Source organism: Amblyraja radiata, chromosome 1 (genome assembly GCF_010909765.2).
Source record: "Amblyraja radiata isolate CabotCenter1 chromosome 1, sAmbRad1.1.pri, whole genome shotgun sequence".
Classification (NCBI taxonomy): Eukaryota; Metazoa; Chordata; class Chondrichthyes; order Rajiformes; family Rajidae; genus Amblyraja; species Amblyraja radiata.
In genome coordinates, this window is record NC_045956.1 from 123489931 (window position 1) to 123509959 (window position 20029).

At 38.6% G+C, this 20029-nt stretch overlaps 1 protein-coding gene across 4 annotated transcripts in view; it reads left to right on the forward strand.

Moving 5' to 3' along the window:
* The window catches only part of LOC116978833 (cAMP-specific 3',5'-cyclic phosphodiesterase 4D-like), a 724969-nt gene that overhangs the window by 656949 nt on the left and 47991 nt on the right, over window positions 1-20029 (forward strand). For all 4 annotated transcript variants that reach the window (XM_033030092.1, XM_033030093.1, XM_033030107.1 and 1 more), the window contains one exon: window positions 1380-1492. In XM_033030092.1, the coding sequence (XP_032885983.1) occupies window positions 1380-1492 (113 nt within the window). The remainder of the gene's footprint in view (window positions 1-1379; window positions 1493-20029) is intronic.

The following is a 20029-nucleotide window of genomic DNA, read 5'->3' on the forward strand; positions in this document are numbered from 1 at the left end:
AAATATGGCAGTAAGTTCACGCTCAGCGAGTTCTCACAAACAGTCATGTGATAATGACTAGGTAATCTGCTTTTAGTGGTGGTGATTGATGGCTGAATATTGGCCAGAGCACCTGGCTCCCTTGCTCTTCATCGAAGTAATGGTATGGGACCTTTTGGTATCCTTGCACTCAATCAGGGCCTATGTTTAACAACACATCCCACAGGCAGCTACTCCAGCAGTGCAGCAATACTTCAACATTTCATTTATACATCATCTCACATTTTTATGCTAAAGGCTCTGAAATGAAACATTATGATTCTAAGATTATAGTGCTGCCAATTATTGATTATTAATTGTACATTGAATTTTATTGACAGAAATAACTCAGATTTTGCTATATTGTCAGTTATTAATCCTCTGGCATTTTTTCCAGTTAGCATTTTTGATATTTTTAACACAAACATTGTCTTTCTGCTTTATGTTTTCAGATTTAACAGGAAATTGTTATAAATGGACATATGCATATCTGTTCAATATATTTATTATGATAGAATGTCGCAGTAAACTTGTTTGTTTTGTTTTCTTCTGGAGAAATGCCAGATCCTGATCCTCTATAGAACTCCATGCCGGGATTTATAGTCAGCCCGGCTCTTCGCTTGTACGGTGCACTAATGCTTCTGGTTCAAAGGAGGTGCAACTTTGTTAGTTGTGTGATGCCACATACGAGTCCACTAACTGATTCTCGCATTATGAAGATAAAACTAGTCATATTTTCTTAAAATGGAATGAATGATTGGATGTCACAGTTAAAACGGAAAAAAACAGGAAACCTTGTTTTCTTCTGTCTTATTGGAGCTGGAATGAGTATTCTCTGAGTTACTGAGAGGACATACAGGCTTCTTCATATGGTTTCATACATGCAGCTGAGCAGCTGTGGAGCAGTTACAAAATCATTTGGAATCGTCATGGAGAAATTTTCATTAGAAATGTGAAACTGTCTCAAGTACCTGGCTCAGGATAAAAGCTTGCACTTATTTTATGGAAAATATTAAGCAGGCAAAATAAGTTTGTTCACTCTGGCTTTAACAGCACCAATTGATCAAAGGATGGACAAAGAGTTAATTCTTCATTCATTGTGTTCTGTTTCTGAATGACGGACCTGCTACTGTGTTTTCCTCTCCTGCTGGAAAATCAAAATCGCAACGCTTTGGATTGAGAAGAGAAAGGGATATTTTCCTGAAGTTATATTTTGTTGAAAAACATTATGAAGGACAACTCATGTGTGAGCTCTGGTCACCCGAACATGGCTTTGTGCGACATGGTGGACCCTTACACTATCAAAGCTAAACCTGTAAAAAGTTCAAAAGCTGAACTTCCATTCATCTGTTTGTTCACAGAGGAGGCCTACCAAAAACTTGCAACAGAGACTCTGGAGGAACTTGACTGGTGCCTGGACCAGCTGGAGACCCTGCAAACCAGGAATTCTGTCAGTGAAATGGCCTCTAACAAGGTAGGTCGGTGATGCCGTGCCTTATTGATTACCTGGCCTATTTGGATAACAGTTGAGGCAGAAATAGAGACATAGAGTGATACAGTGTGGAAACAGGCCCTTCGGCCAAACTTGCCCACACCAGCCAACATGTCCAAGCTACACTAGTTCCCATCTGCCAGCATATGGTCCATATCCCTCCAAACCTGTCCTATCCGTGTACCTGTCTTAACTGCATCTTAAATGTTGGGATAGCCCCTGCCTCAACTACCTCCTCTGGCAGCTTGTTCCATACATCCACCACCCTTTGTGTGAAAAAGTTACCCCTCAGATTCCTGTTAAATCTCTTCCCTTTCACCTTAAACCTATGTCCTCTGGTCCTTGATTCACCTGCACTGGGCAAGATACTCTGTGCATCTACCCAATCTATTCCTCTCATGATCTTATACACCTTTATAAGATTAAATAATGTGTGCTGTGATATAACGTAGAGAATAAAATTTAGTAAGAATGCACCGGTAAAGCAATAAATGTTTGAAATATTGCAAGTGATCAAGATCTGACTGATCGAGGGCAGGGAAGATGTTTCTATGGAAAGTTTCCTGTTTAATATCATACAGTCATATTCTGTAAACATTAGGAAAAAACAGCCTCATTAAGAATCAACACACGCACTAAGTTTGGACTCAAATAGGTGGCCTGTTCCCCACACCGAACCTCTGAGGTCAAATGTTTTACTCTCTATTGCATTGTAATCAACGGATCAAATTAGTGTAACTGCAGCGAAATATTACATATTTGTGGGTAAGAATATAGACATATATTGTTCATTTTTTTATAATCTGAACACAGGCCTTATTTATCTACTGTCAATAATATATTTTCTGAAATATATTCTTCACTGAAAATAATATTTTAATCGGTTTTGCAGTGGTGGTATTTCCAGTCTGTTTGCAGATTAAGAATTTAAATGCTTTCTGATCATTTCGTGTTTGTTTCTCTGAGACAAATTTAGAATTACAATAAGATAGTCTCATAATTGAATTCTAATTCTAATGGAATACGTTTTGTACAAATATTGTTGATTGTCCAACACTGCAATTTGAATTTAGTTCAAGCTTTCATCAGTAAGTACAATGAATGAAGCACATTGCAATTTAAAGGGTTTTCCAGTCTGATGTTTTGATGGAAGTTTTGGGAGTTAGAATTTAAGATTACCAGATTATATTGCAAATGGATGCAAAGGCTCAACCCGAAATGTCACCCGTTCCTTCTATCCAGAGATGCTGCCTGTCCCGTTGAGTTACTCTAGCATTTTGTGTCTATCTTCGTGTAATCCAGCATCTGCAATTCCTTCCTACACATTTTGTCTGCTCCAATGAGAAATCTCCTCAAGGTATGCCTACTTTGAATAAGTTCTCTGACAAGGGTTCTGCAACAATCTCTCTCACTGCTCCCCCTCCTCTGTTGTCCAGCTCTACGACCAGGATTCTCATTTTCACACCTTACCCTTCCTTATCTCTGTGTCTCCCTCTCCCCCGACTCTCAGTCTGAAGAAGAGTCTCGACCCCACCTGTCCCGCTGAGTTACTCCAGCATTTTGTGTCTATCTTCGGTGTAAACCACCATCTGCAGTTCCTTCCTATGCTATACTTATCAAGGCAGATATTTGTCCACCTCAGCCACCACTGTGAAATATGGGACATGTTTGTAATTTAATCATCACAATATATAGGGCACTGCATGTTACTCTCAAAAGAAATAGGGAGAAAGACATTAGAGTCATAGTCAGAAACGGGACCTGTGGCCCAACTTGCCTAAGCCGTCCAAAATACTCCATCTACACTATTCCCACCTGCCCGTGTTTAGCTCATATCCCTCTAAACCTTTCCTATCCTTGTACCTTTCCAAATGTCTTTTAAATGTTGATATAATACCTGCCACAACTAGTTTCTCTGGCAGCTCATTCCATTTACACACCACCCTCAGTGTGAAAAAATAGCCCCTCAGTTTCCTATCGAATCTATCCCCTCTCACCTTAAACCTATGTCCTCTGGTTCTTGATTTTCCTACTCTGGTTAAAAGACTGTAATCATCTCTTCTATTCCCCTCAGGATCTTATAAATCTCTATAAGATTATCCCTCACCCTTCTGTACTCCAAGGAATAAAGTCTTAGCCTGCGCAACCTCTCCCAATAGCTTTGTCCCTCAAGTCCTGGCAACATCCTTGTAAATCTTCCCTGCATTCTTTCCAGCTTAACAACATTGTTCCTATAGCAGGGTAAACAATACTCAACACATTACTCCAAATGCAGCCTCACCAATCTATTTTACAACTGCAACATAACACCCCAACTTCTATACTCAATACCCTGACCTATGAAGGCCAATGTGTTGATAGCCTCTTGTCCACCCCTATTGACCTGTGTTGCCACATTCAAGGAACTATGTACCTGTACTCCTGGGTCCCTCTGCTCTACCACACTCCCCAGGGCTCTGCCATTTATTGTGAAGGTCCTGCCCTGGTTAACATGCCAAAATGCCACATATCACACTTGACTACATCATGTTTAAGAAAGAACTGCTGATGCTGGAAAAATCTAAAGTAGACAAAAAATGCTGGAGAAACTCAGTGGGTGAGGAAGCATCTATGGAGAAAAGGAGCAGGCAACGTTTCAGCGAGACCCTTCTTCAGACTGCTGTCGGGGGGGTGGGGGCGGGGCGGGGCATTTTCCTGCCTACACCTTTTCGCCTTAGATGCTGCCTCACCCGCTGAGTTTCTCCATCATTTCTTGACTATATCATACTCCATCAACCATTCCTCAACCCACTAGCTCAACTCATCATGCTGTAAAATTGGAATTTTTCCTAGGTTTTTGTAAGCAAAGTATAATGAAATCAAATATATATTGGAAGTGATTATAATTTGAATTCTGTGTAAAGCAACCTTTAGCATCAATTCTAATAACATACAAGTTTTAGTGGGTTCCATCATTTGAGGGCACGGGACCTGTACTCGATAGAGTTTAGAAGGATGAGGGGGACCTCAATGACACTTACCGAACAGTGAAAGGCTTGGATAGAGTGGATGTGGAGAAGATGTTTCCACTAGTGGGAGAGTCTAGGACTGGAGGTCATAGCCTCAGAATTATTATTTTTTTAAATATTTTATTTTATTAGAAGTAAGTACAGTCATATGGCACCAAAGTGCCTAATATATATTTTCATACTACATTTTATGTACAACTTCTTCTTTTTTTTTTATTACACTGAAAAAAGATTAGAATAAGAAAAAGAAGTTAGATAGTAAAGGATAGAAAGATGTGAAATATAGTGTGTGAAAAAAGAAAATGAGTAAATGAAGAAAGTTGAGAGAGGGAATAGAGAAAATAAAATAAAATAAAAAAGAAAAGGAGATCATTATTTATAATCTTGACCAACCCTCGTCCAGTCCTGAAAGTTATTTTTTACAATTGTGTTGCACCATATGATTAAAAAAAAACGACGAATGGAGACCAACTCGTTATGAATTGGTCTGATTTATCCATTAGGAGGAATCGCATTTCCTCAAGATGAGCGGTGTCCAACATACTTGCAATCCACATTTTAAGCGTTGGTATTGATGTACCCTTCCAAAATTTAAGAATTAAATTTTTTGCTATTATTAAACGATAGTTAAGGAATAGATTTTGAGATGTGTTCAATTTATTCCCATCTTCCATTACGCCAAATATAATCATTTCAGTATTAGGTTCCATTCTTGTCTTGAATAATTTTGTAAATATTTCAAAAATATCATTCCAAAATCTATAAAGTTTTATGCAGGAAACTAAGGAGTGTGTTATAGTTGCCTTTTGGGCTAGACATTTATCACAAGTGGCGGATATATTTGGATAAAATTTGTTCAATCTTGTTTTTGAATAATATAATCTATGTACAATTTTAAATTGAATTAGATTATGTCTTACATTAATTGAACATTTGTGAATATATATCAGGTATTTTTCCAATTTAACCTTCGTAATTTTTATCATTAGTTCCCGTTCCCACTCTTCTCTAAGTACCTCTGTCGATGGTAGGTCTATATTTAGAATACTATTATATAAATATGATATTAATTTTTGTGAGTCAGCTTCAATTGCTTCTTCCAATAAGTCAGGAGTTACTTTTTGATATCCTTGTATATATTTTTTCATAGCCTCAGAATTAAACGACGTTCCTTTAAGAACGAGCCGAGGAACAATTTCTTTAGTCAGAGGGTGGTGAATCTGTGGAGTTCTTTGCCACAGAAAGCTGTGGAGGCCGTCAATGGATATTTTTAAGGCAGAGACAAATACATTCTTGATTAGTATGGGTATCAGGGGTTAAGGGGAGAAGGCAGGAGAATGGGGTTAGGAGGGAGAGATAGATCAGCCATGGTGGAGTAGACTTGATGGGCCGAATGGCCTAATTCTGCTCCTTTCACTTATGACCTTATCAAAATTAGCCAATTGTACTGTGGATATGCAAAGTTTTTTTGTTACACCATAATGGAGAGACATTTGTAGATTCTATGTAGAGCATTCTATACAGAGCATTGTAATTATTGCAAAATGGCACATGACACTTCTAATACAGTGCTGGGATTTGACACTGCGTTTTCAAGTTATAGCTTTGATGGTAACATAAATCACCACACTATGGAAACACTATGGTAACCTTTGCCCCATTCAGATTCCCATTTTTCTTCATTTTCTCAGATATAGATCAACATGTTCCCCAATCAATCATGCATTAACTTGGATTTACAATATTTTCAGGACTGTGATGTCGAATCTTTTCTGTGCCAAGATATTTTTTCTGAAAATATAATCCTAAATTAAGAATTAATTTTAAATTCAGTACATTATGTTGGGTTGATTGTCTGGGAGAAATTGTCCAAAGATTTACTGATATACTCTAGAGTATGAAAAAACTATTATTTTCTAACCTGTGTGACAGGCTTTTATTTTATGGTCATGAGTAGTTCCTTGGCTAAATTGTCACTATATTTAATTGTCATATGTACCGGCAATGAAAACAATGAAAGTTTTACTTGCTGCAGTTTTACAGGCCCATTAACACGATATTACTCAAATAAAGATATGATTTAATGATATAATTAGTTATCAGTAGCACAATACATTAATAATCAGTAATACTAGGTAACCAGACGATAATGGTGCAAAACCAAGGTCCATAATGCAATAAAAACAATCGTTAGGAAATCATGAGCAAAAACCAAAGTGCTGATGGAACTCACCAGGCCAGGCCTGAGCCGTTGAAATCCCCTAGCATTTTGTTTTTTGCTCAGATTCAGATTCAGATTCAGATTCAATTTTAATTGTCATTGTCAGTGTACAGTACAGAGACAACGAAATGCATTTAGCATCTCCCTGGAAGAGCGACATAGCAAATGATTTGAATAAATAATAATAAGTGATAATATTTGTGATAATATCAGTATCTACAGTTTCTTGCCTCTCCAGAGTAGAATTACAGAGGTATCATTGTGGTCAGTGTTGTGCAGTGTTCATGGGCCTGATGATCGTTGGGAAGAAGCTGTTCCTGAACCTGGAGGTCATTGTTTCCAGACTCCTGTACCGTCTGGGGCCATTCAGCAGGTCAGGCAGTATCTATGGAGTCAATGACATTCATCAGTTCTAACCTGCTGAAGAACTCCCGCTTTTTTTTAAATTCAGATTTCCAGCACTTCTCCTTTTTTGTTTTTCAATGTTGGCTGGGCTTTTGGAGACTTTCATACTCATGTGAATAATACTGGTCTTACATGGCAGATGAGCCTTGTTTTAGTATTTCAACCACCCGGCCACCCGAAAAGATAATAAAGATGCCGTCTAAATTAGGCCCCATGGTGTCATCCGAGGTTACGTGCCAAAACTTGCGAGAGGCTTGAACCCATGTTTGCTTGACCAGACAGCAAGACATCCCCTATTGATGTGTAGGAAGGAACTGCAAGTGCTGGTTTAAACCAAAAACAGACACAAAAGGCTGGAGTAACTCAGCGGTCAGGCAGCAACTCTGGAGAAAAGGAATAGGTGTCTGAAGAAGGTTCTCTGATTGATTATTCCTTTTCTCCGGAGATGCTGCCTGACCCGCTGAGTTTCTTCAGCCTTTTGTGTCCATCCCCTATGAATTCCATACAGCGCAGAAGAAAATGAAAGTTGTTGCATGCTCTAGTATTCTAATGGAAGGATCCTGATAGCATAAATCGTCAATCTTTTTGGGGGAGGTTATCTTAAACTGTATCTGTGGGGATAAAGTGAGTACATTGCTAAACAAAAGATCAACAGTGAGGCCGAAATACACTTTTTTGGAAGAAGTAATTGAGTAAGAACTGATTGCATTGGGGTTTTGCAAAAGTGCTTCTGGGAACTGTGAGTTCTAATAGATATTTTCAGTTAATGTATAGTTGAGTCTTGGTGGCAACTATAGCATTTTGGAATGCTGTTCATGGGGATGTAGGTGAAAAAGAAACTGGAAATGCAGCTTTGGTGGAAAAGTGCCAGTGCATATGCTAAAATTGAAATCTGAAACTACAATTCAAACAGTATTTCAAATAAGAATTAAATAGATGTTTTACTGTTTAAAATTTGATTAATTAATGGACTTGACTGGGAGGGATAAGTCTTTGATTTAGCACAATTTTTATCATCTCAGACTGTAGTTAAATTCAATCAGCGGCCAATTACGTTGAAGGGCTTTGAAATAAGTTAATAGTATTTAACTTCAGTGAATACTGAAAAGTTAAGCAATTATTTTAGCAGTGAACAATTTTTCCCAACCTTTTATTTTGCTTTGAGGAAACAACAAACTGCTGGAGGAACTCAGCAGGTCAGGCAGCATCTGTGGAAGGAAATGGACAGACGTGCATTTATTATGCATTGTTGAGTTGTACGCAAAGTGACGTCAATGCGCAAAGGACATTGATAACAGTGCTTGACTCAATTGATTCTTTCATCAGCACTTAAATTCCACCATCCTGAGCGTTCATAGCATTTTCTGTTTTATTTTAGAACTGTAATGTTGTTGAGTTGATGTGTGATGCGTTTCTCAAAGCATGATTAAGTTTGAAATGGAATATCTAAAAGATGGCTATTGATTCTTAACGGGGTCAGTCTGAAATAACATTAAAGAATAGTAAGCTGCTACAAAGGATCTTTAAATGATTTCCAGAAGATTTTGACAGCTCCCATGTCCTAATCTCTTAATGTGGTGATAAGCATACTGGTGAACAACTCCATCCATTACTGGATGCATTGACCACTGCCTGGTCGATAAATGGAAACAAATACAGCTCAGACAAATGAAAATAAACATTATAAGCGCAACAGCAAAGAAAATCCTTCGCTTTCAACTGCCAAGCACCATTTAATTCAGGGGAGATTTAAGATCGAACCATTCTCTGTGGAAAAATGGTTCCCACTGGCTGCAATGCTGTTTTATCAAAGCAGTGCTAAAGTTGTAGCAGGTTATGCACACTGACTGCTGTCGCTGCCTGTCAGCACTATAACAGTTAGTTCTGAACAATATTTTAGTTACAATTCCCTGTAGAGCTTTCATTTCTCAATGAACTCTCATCATATTAAACAAAATGACCCCAAAACATACATAGATATGAATTTACATTGTAAAATAAGCATTCACCAATTTATTGCAAGATGTTTAAGGATTGCATGGGGATAATGTTACTTTAATGAAATACCTCATAAATATATCAAACAGAACAAAAAACATGATGCAAGACCCAAAGAGGACGATATATTTTTTTTTAAACGAATGCATAATTGTAATTAGTCTACCAGAGAAATTTATTTCCTAATGTTGTTGAAAATCTGCTTACAGTGATGTACAATGCCTGATTTTATACAAAAAGCAGTTGCGATTGGTATTAGTTTATTACTGTCACGTGTACCGTGAGATTCAGTGAAAATCGTATTGTTTGCTGTCCAGGTAAATCATACCATACATGAATACAACTAAAGAAAAAGAAAGCAGTGCAAAATATGTGCCAAATATAATTAAAGTAAGATTAATTAATTCTGTGCAGGCTCTGCATTGCTACAAGCAGAAGGCAATTAACCACCAATGATCCTACTGGGTCTTTAGGCATGAGCTGTTAGCATAGTTAATTACGTCAAAGTTCTTGTTAAATAACCTTTTTCCGATAATTTTGAGTGTTTTAGCGAAACCTTTAAAACTTTGATGGGGAAGTAATCAAAAATAAACAGTTGTGCATTCTAGGTAGAGATTTTTTATCTAAGTTCAATAAAATAAACACATTTGAAAATGTGCAAAACACAAAGAACTGGAGGAACTCACCAGGTCAGGCAACATCTATGGAGGGAATGGACAGATCACATTTTGGGTCAGGGCCTTTCTTCAGACCGGCCCGAAATATCATCGGGTCTGAAAAAGTGACCTGACCCGAAAAGTTGTCTACCCCTTTCCCATGGATGCCATCTGATCTGCTGAGTTCTGCAGTACTTTATGTTTTGCTCAAGATTCCAGCATCTGCAATTCCTTGTGTCTAAATTTAAAAATGTATTGGCTATCCAGTGAGAAAATATCTTATTTCATTCCTCACTGGAAAGATTTCAAAGATCAGAACAATCAAAGGTCAGAATGATTGCCTTGACCGGAGACTATTAGTGATTACTGTAATGTGCGATAGCTGAAGCACAGTATGTTCACTGTATCAAGTTCACTGTAGCAACTCATCTGAAGTTCCATCCAATAGTTAATATCAAAACAAGTAAAGTTTACGTTCATGTTTTCTTCATTCTGATTGCATTTATTCACATCCCTCGTATTAATTAATTTATTATTGGTAAATAATGTAATACATACAGTGCCCCCCATAATGTTTGGGACAAAGAACCATCATTTATTTATTTGCCTCTGTACTACACAATTTGAGATTTGTAATAGAAAAAAAAAATCACATGTGGTTAAAGTGCACATTGTCAGATTTTAATAAAGGCCATTTTTATACATTTTGGCATCACGTAGAAATTACAGCAGTGTTTAAACGTAGTCCCCCCCCATACAAAAAGCATGCTCAATTGGATTCAGATCGGGTGATTGACTTGGCCACTCAAGAATTGACCATTTTGTAGCTTTGAAAAACTCCTTTGTTGCTTTAGAAGTATGTTTGCGATTATTGTCTTGCTGTAGAATGAACCGCCAGCCAATGAGTTTTGAGGCATTTGTTTGAACTTGAGAAGATAGGATGTATCTATACACTTCAGAATTCATTATGCTGCTACCATCAGCAGTTGTATCATCGAAGATAAGTGAGCTAGTACCTTCAGTAGCCATATGGGGTGGAAGATTGCAACCTTCACGTGGTCCGCCCTGTTTCGACAAATGCAATCAACCCGTCATGTACAATCAAATAAGATCAAATAGAACAAGTTGTCCTACAACTTTAGGCTGTGCACGCCATACGCAAGAAGAAGAAGAAGCAGCCATACATGCCCAGACCATAACACACCCACCACCGTGTTTCACAGATTGGGTGGTATGCTTTGGATATTGGGCAGTTCCTTCTCTCCTCCATACTTTGCTCTTGCCATCACTCTGATATGTTAATCTTCGTCTCATCTGTCCACAAGACCTTTTTCCAGAACTGTGGTTGCTCTTTGAAGTACTTCTTGGCAAACTGTAACCCGGCCATCCTATTTTTGCGGCTAACCAGTGATTTGCATTTTGCAGTGTAGCCTCTAACTCTGTTCATAACTCTAACTCTGCGGATGGTGGTCATTGACAAATCCACACCTGACTCCTGAAGAGTGTTTCTGATCTGTCGGAAAGGCGTTTGGGGATTTTTCTTTAATATAGAGAGAATTCTTCTGTCATCAGCTATGGAGGTCTTCCTTGGCCTGCCAGTCCCTTTGTGATTAGCAAGCTCACCAGTGCTCTCTTTCTTCTTAATGATGTTCCAAACTCTTAATTTTGATAAGCCTAAGGTTTGGCTGATGTCTCTAACAGTTTTATTCTTGTTTCTCAGCCTCATAATGGCTTATTTGACTTTCATTGGCACAACTTTGGTCCTCATGTTGATGAACAGCAATAAATGTTTCCAAAGGTGATGGAAAGACTAGGTGCTGAGAGCTCTCTTAGACCTGCATCAAGGAGGCATTTAAACATACCTGAGCAATTACAAACACCTGTGAAGCCATGTGTCCCAAACATTATGGTGCCCTGAAATTGGGGGGGGATCTGGCAATGTGCACTTTAACCACATGTGATTTCATTCTATTACAAATCTCAATTGTGGAGTACAGAGGAAAATAAATAAATGATGGGTCTTTGTCCCAAACATTATGGAGGGCACTGTAAGTAAAACACTTTAGGTATATTAAAACTTTACAAAGTGATTCATCATTTTGTAAGTTCTAGGAGCAGAATTAGGTCATTCAGCCCATCCTGTCATTCTGAATACTTATTCAGTCTTAGTATTTCTACTTCTTACTAAGCTACTTAAAAAAAAATCAGAGCCCAAACTTAAGAATATTCAAGAAATGGAAATGATTTTGCAAATGCTGGCCCACGCTTGGGGCAGAAATGATAGAATATAAAGTAAGTGATGCATTCATCGCATCCCAATGTGGTGTTTTATGGAGATGACAAGAGTGGGAGAATTTGAGGATGCCTTGCGGAAGTGTGTCTGTCATGGATTAGGTAAAAAGAAAGCATTTTAATTGTGCATAGCACTGCCTGCTTGTGTTACCCTGTCTTTCCATGAGTCATCAGAAATCATTTTCATCAACTACGCCAGCTGCTGTGCAGGCGGCTTTCCCGGTTTCTTCTGAATGATGTGACTCACCAGGCTTGGCAGTGCTGTCTGATTTATAGCAAACCTGGGTCCAGAATTTCAATGTGAAACTGTGCAGCCTGCTGTTATTTGCTCCACGTACTGTATTCACTGCAGAGTCCTGAGATTTGTTGTTTTCAATTGTTCTTTGGTCTTTAATATTTCTGAGGCAGAAGGGATTTGCACTTTGTGATGAGAGTTATCAGAGAAGTAATTTGTATCAGTGCATTATCAAAAATCATGACATTTTATTTACTAAATCCCAGTTGAGTGGAACGTTTAGTGGGCCCACAAAATGGTATCAGATTGTCTCAGGATAACAAAATTGCATTTCCATCCTATAAACCTGTAATGATTGTTAACAGAATTGTAGTTAAAGTCCTCCTTGAGAATTAATTTCCAAAGTTGCAGGGGGTATGTACTAATTTAAATCTATTGACTTTTGAAGAAGCATATTAATTGCAAATATTGCACATGGGAATGCACCCACGCATATCCTTTAGTGATTGGCCATAGATCGTGTGTTCCTGCTCCTTGCTACTTCCTGCATGCAAACCTGATTGATTGGAAAATGATAACATTTTTAAATGTTTTAAGTTATCTGACAAAGATATTTAAAACTACTGTAATGGAGAAATACCAAATGAAAGCCAGCTATCCCTTCTATGGGAAGGGAAAATGAGGGTGAAAGGTACTTCAAGCCACTCTGGTATATCTTGTACTCTGGTAAATTGTGAGCAGTTTTGGGCCACAGATCTGAGGAAGGATGTGCAAGCATTGGAGCGGGGCCAGAGGATGTTTAAGAGAATGATCCCAGGAATGATTGGGTTAACATATGATGAGTGTTTGAAGGCACTGGGCCAGAACTCTGGAGTTTAGAAGGATGAGGGGGCACCTCATTGAAACTTTGAAATCATTGAAACTCGTTGAAATCAAGAGATATGGGGAAAAAGCAGGAACAGGGTACTGATTATGGATGATCAGTCGTGATCATATTGAATGGCGGTGCTGACTTGAAGGGCCGAATGGCGTTCTCCTGCACCTATTTTCTGTTTCTATGTAACTTACCGAATAGCGAAAGACCTGGATAGAGTGTATGTGGAGAGGATGTTTCCACTAGTGGGAGAGGCTAGATAGTCTCGAGGCCACCTGCACAAGAAGGGTAACTGCAGAATGGTCTAGTTTTATCTTACTATCTATTAAACTGTAATTAAAATGTGATTTTAAATAGATTTTTTAATTAATTCTGGTCATTCCTGGTGAGTTCTCAACTCCAGGGGGCAGTAAACACTCTGGATATTATGGTTTTCTATGAATTATGTTAGTAGAAGAATCTGGGAAATGTGCACTTGTGCCATTACTTGTTTGCATTGTACGTATAACACTGATTGTGATTTCCTCAGTACTTAGCAATAACATTCCAGTTCTGAGTATCATTCATGCTTTATACAATAATATATTGACTGAGTAATATAGTTTTGATTTCTTAATGCACACCAACCTTTAAAGTTAAAAATGAATTCCTAAATAGATGACAGAGTTGGCAAAAGATAGACACAAAGTGCTGGAGTAACTTGTGAGGCAGGCAGCATCTCTGGGGGAAAGGAATAGGTGGTGTTTCGGGTCAGAACCCTTCTTCAGACTGAAAGATAGAGAAGGCCAGAATAAATCAGTGCCAGCAACAGATTTGGCAACTTGGCTCAACAAAATACTTTAGGCATTGTTATTTCCCTACCTGCATCCTGTCCACAATTTGTTCCACACCTCATCTTTTCTTTGTGCAAGAAATAATGATTTGAGACTGTTGTACTGATGACATTAACATCAAACCTGGAGCCTGGGTGTTATACATACAAGAAGATAAACACAAAAAGCTGGAGTAATTCAGCAGCATCTCTGGAGAGAAGGGATGGGTGACGTTTCGTGTCGAGACCCTTCTTGTCCCGCTGAGTTACTCCAGCTTTTTATGTTTATCTTCGATTTAAACTAGCATTTGCAGTTCCTTCCAACACATTTTGTTATACATACAATGTTGCACAGCAGTGCTAATGGTCTTCAGTGGAATTACACTATAGCAATCTAACTTATAGTGGATATGTTTGCAACAGAAAACTTTTTATGGGTGTAAGTGTACAAATTTCCCAATGTCTCTGGCGATCACATACAATTTTAGGTTAATTGTATATATTTAGGAACGAGAGCCAGCCCCGGTCTAAATAGGGAAAAATCCCCCTAGTTTGTAACTTGTGCTATCTTGGTGATAGCTATCACATACAAAGTGGAACAGATGCTTTTTTATGCTCCCAGTTATTAAAACAAAATATGTTGCAAACCGAATCAAAATTAGAATCAGAATTAAAACAGAACACAGTGGAGTCACATAATCGAAGGTGTACCAACTAATACACGATCAGAAATTGCCTCACAATTGATATTTCAGATGTAAGTTATTACTTTGGACGATGCCAGATTCCTGACCGAACCGTCATTTTTTTCTTTTGATTTTTCAGACATTTTCCATGATGCATGATTATTTTCAAGTCTGTCACAAAAAAATTGCTCAAGTATCTTTGAGATACGCAAAATAAAAACAGTTCTTATGAAGTGGTTTCTCACGATTGAGAATGATTTACTTCCACTCCAGTTCTGAGGTGATTGATGAAGGCAACACATGACCATACAGAAGAAGGGTCTTGACCCAAAACGTCACACATTGCTTCTCTCCAGAGATGCTGCCTCTCCCGCTGAGTTACTCCATCATTTTGTGTCGACCACGTGAGGGCAGATGGATGAGAGGAGAAACACCACTATTTACACTGGGCTTTGTATGCTCCCAATAAACACACAAGTTTCTTAATGCCATTCCAACCCTCTCCACTTTGAGTAGTTATGAACCAGGGATTCTGAGGAGCCAGTGAGGATGTTACACCTTTTATCGGAGATGATGATAGCATATTTTAATCTTTTCCTCTGTCCAGCTAGGAATCCCTAGCAGTGACAGAGCTCAGAATAGCATCTGGTGTTGGTTATACAAAATACATGGCCTGCCCAATGTAGCCAACAGAATGTAATCAGAGCCTCAGTCCTGGGATATTGACCTGGGAAAGGATGCTGACATTGATTCACTTATCTTGCCAGTGGATTTGCAAGATTATTCTAACACAGTGTTTGTGTTATTATCAAGTGCTTTGAGGTGCCTCCTGTAAGTTCCTGATGCATCTAGGAGGTCAGAAATCACTGTTGCCTGGCAGACTATATATTATTTTATTGGTTTTGAGGTCTTGAGCATCACTCTTTTCCACACATGTCAAAAGACTGTAATGGTGCAATGAACTATACTGACATTGATTCAGTTGGGGCTCCATTAGTTAGATTTGTGGCCTGCATATCATCATGTACCCAATATAAAATGGAGAAATAATAAATTTGTGCTCCAGCCAAACTTCAACGTCATGATCCGTGATCCTTGTCAAGTGTCAAATTAAAGACTGGTAAAGTCACAGAAAGGCCACGTATATTGGACAGTGCTGCTTCCTGCATTTCTCTTGCCCTTGCTATGTGGTGAAGAACAGGTCATTTGTCCCTCTAGTCTAGATGGAAGGAATCCACATTATGATTTGCTGTGAGGCTCCTTGGTGTCAGCGGGTTAATCAGCATTTTAAATGGTCATGCGTAGGTTATGCATACTTCTCTTTTCAAAACTTCTGAGTAACATATCTTTGCTGAACAGCCGTTCAGGATCATGATTTTCTGAATGGAGGTGAAGTGTGAAATAACATTTCAAACTATTTGTTAGTGATTCATATCCTGATTTACAGCCCTAAAGTTGCACATGGGCTCAAGGGTTTCTGGCCATGAGAGTCAATATATCAATTGGCTTTCAACTGCAAAATTTGTGTACAGTGCAATTTTGTGAGTTGTTTCTTTTTAATGGTAACTCAGATTTGAGCTGCATTCCTGTGGACTCAGTTTGAAGGTATCCTGCACTAACAAGGTATATGCTCAAAATGCAAAGGATTTCATGGATTAAGTGAGTCATAAGGATATGTTAACTCAGTATACAAATAATATTTTAGCTAAAGTGATAAAACTCTACAGTTCCCAGCCACCATGCTACAGGAAGGAATGAAAGTAAGAGAGAGTGCGCAGACATTTTTCCAATAATATTGCAGGGTTGTAGAATTACAATTATGAGGGGCGACTGACTTTCACTAAAAGCCCTTTCTTTAATGTGACAAAAAAATAATGATTGATAAAACAGTCAAATGAGTACATATTCCACTTCCTGCTTCTTCTATGGCTACTTTTATTGCCTAAATTGTCCTGAATACATGTTGGTGAGCTTCCTTAAATCGCTACTGCTAGGAGGGTAACAAAGTCCTAGCTTGCCCAAGCACTTCCGATAGCTCAGGCCCTCAAGTCCTGACAACATCGTCATCAATCTTCTCTGCACCCTTTCTAGCTTAACAACATCCTTCCTACAGTAGAGTGGCCAAAACTGACCACAATACTCCAAATGCAGCCCGACCAACGCCGTGTACAGCTGCAGCATAATTTAAGTGTCAGTAATAATTAAAAGTTATTTTAGTGTTTCTCCTGAGCTACAATAATAAGCCATTACACAAATGATATTAAATATTGAATCTTTAAATTTCTAGGTGACATAACCACACAGCCATGACATCGATCAGTAAAGGAAATTGCAATATTTCAGTAATTTAGATTTCCTCTTAATACGAAAATTAATAGTGCTTTATATAAAATATAGTTTTTATCTATTTCTCTTTTTCATCAGTGTGTGTACTTGTGCATAAAATATATTCCAGTGCTGGAAATCCAAATTGAGAATAGCTTTTGATGGAAGCAAAGAGCTAGTGCAGCAGCATCTTATAAAGTAAAAGCACAGGTTCATCAGATTTCTAATGGATCTGTCCCACTTAGGTGATTTTTCAGCGGACTGCTGAAAAATTGGTTCTGAAAATTACTGCTTACCTTTTTTTTTCCACAATGAGCCAATGAAATTCACCGGTCAACACCGGCTACAATGTACGAGAACCTCCGAGAACCTTCGACCACCTGGCAAACCGCTAGGACCTCCTGGCGACCCACCTACGGCACGAGAATTCTCGCTACTCACCGTAGCGGCTTCATTCTAGTCGCTGCTAATTTTTCAACATGTTGAAAAATTCATGGCGACCATAATGAGGCTGTAACTAGTTCCCAGAATGTAGGAACTCCTCGCGACCTTGAAGGCAACTCCCCGGCAACTACCCGCGAACATGTGGCATAGTCTTCTGCAGTGGGACAGGCCCATAACAGCTGCAGTTTACAGATGCTATTGGACGTGCAGCATGCTTCTGTTTATGAATGCCCTGTTTGGTAATTATTTACTGAAGAACATCTGTTGGTATGATTGCAATGTCTTTACTGAGTGTTACTTGTGATACGAGTTGAATAGTACTTCCACCATAACTCTGCTGATATTTATGCCTCAGATATGATGAGGTTCTGATGATTTAGAAGCCGTACTATGAGACATCATAATTCTAAAGTTGGGCAAATGTTCCTGTAACACTAAGATAGACACAAAAAGCTGGAGTAACTCAGCAGGACAGGCAGCATCTCTGGAGACATTCCTTCTCTCCAGAGATGCTTCCTGTCCCGCTACGTTACTCCAGCCTTTTGTGTCTATCTTCGGTTTAACCAGCATCTACAGTTCCTTCATACACATTCCTGTAACACTTTATTAATTTTGAGTAAATCTTTATTCATTTGATTTGGAGCGATTGGAAGAGTTAAGCAGGGTTTGATCTGTACTGATCAACTGCTGATCTGACTGCGTGTAAAAATGTACTGCCGCGTTTATAAATTCTTACGTCATCCTGACAATTTCAGCTCGGCCTTTTACCTGGGTTGGAAAACATCCAGTGATGGTCATTTGGCAGGAACTGATACTCCCGAGCAGTCACGATGTAGACATTCTAAACAGGATTTTAAAATGTCATGTCATTCCAGGCCAATCAGGAATGTCAACTACAAAGTATCTGCATGTTTCCAGTAACTGGAGAGTTACCTACTATGTTACAGTACCACACAAAACATAATCTGTTACTAGGCAACCTCAGTTCATCTGTTCAACCCATTCAGGAAATTCCATTTTTAACCCTATGGATCCTAGCAACTTACATTTATAAAATCTTAGCGATCCAGTGAGTTTCTGGAATTTTCACTGCACCACACTTCAATATCCTCCCTCTGGCTGAATTTCAAGAATGAATATTTGAGATTCCTGTATTGATTAAGAATTTAGTATTAACCAATTTGGAATAAATAATATAAATTAAATCTTAATGAATAAACTATTGAAAAATGGACGTCTGATAGCAATTTCAAAGCAGCCAAGAGGTGTAGATAATTTTCTAATTTGAATGAGAAATGTGCTTTGTGATAAAATAAAGCTTTAGAGATTACGAGAAAATCTTTACATTTTGCAGGATATTTCTTGTACGTTCAGTGATGTTTTACAGTGTAGGCACTTGGACTCCATTTATATAAAAGAAAAAATAATAATTGCCATAAAGGTTAACAGAAGTGAACAAGTAAAACATTTTTTAAAGCAAAAAAGCATTTTGGGTCCATCTCATTTTTTACGGGTCCATTTTTATCGCTAACGGCTGATTTAAGCCATTTAAGGTATTGACTGCATCATTCATTTTCTTACTTTCACACAGCAATTAAATTAATATTTACAAAAAATATATATTTTGGCGTACTAGCTTTCACTGCTACAATTATAGGAAAGGCACACAGCTAGTGTCAAATCAGCAAATAGTTACAGCATAAAAAGAGACTGATTGGCCCATCATCCATACTGTATGATTGCAATCAGCTCATTCCATATCCCTGTGTGGTCCTTTCCGATAGTTATCCAGCTCCTCCTTAATGCTACACAACAGCATTGCAGGAGTTCCTGAAGGCAATGTCCTTGACCCAACCATCATCAGCTACTTCATTTGTGAGCTTCCTTCCTGATAAGCTCAGGAATGGGGCTGTTCGCAGATGATTAAAACACCTCCTCAAATAAAGCTGCCCATCCCCTCATGTTGTAAGATATGGACAACATTCAATGATCTGCTTCTAAGTGGCATGTAATGTTCACACCACCAGTCAGTAACCATCTGGAACAAGAGTGTCTACCCTATATTGACATTCAGCAGCATTACAATCACCATTTTTATGTCACCATTGATCAAAAACTCAACCAGACCAGCCACATAAATACCATGCTGCAATATCAGGTCAGTTGCTGGATATCCTGTGGTGAGTCAGTGCAGAGACGGACCCTTTGGCTCACCAAGTCCACCCATTTACACTAATCCTACATCTATCCCGTTTATTTTTATTCTTCCCGCATATCCATTAACTCCCTCCAGATTCTACCACTCGCCCACAAACTAGGGTCAATTTACAAACACCAATTAACCTCCAAACCCACACATCTTTGCAATGTGGGCAGAAACCGGAGCACCCTGGGGAAATACATGCATCACGGGGGGAGAACATTCAAACTCCACTCGGACAGCATCCATGATGAGGGTGGAACCAAGATCCCTGGCACTGCAAGGCAGCTCTCTACTAGCTGTGCCAATGTGCTACCAGAAATGACCTATACCTGAGCACCCTGAGCCACCTGAGATGCTGCTT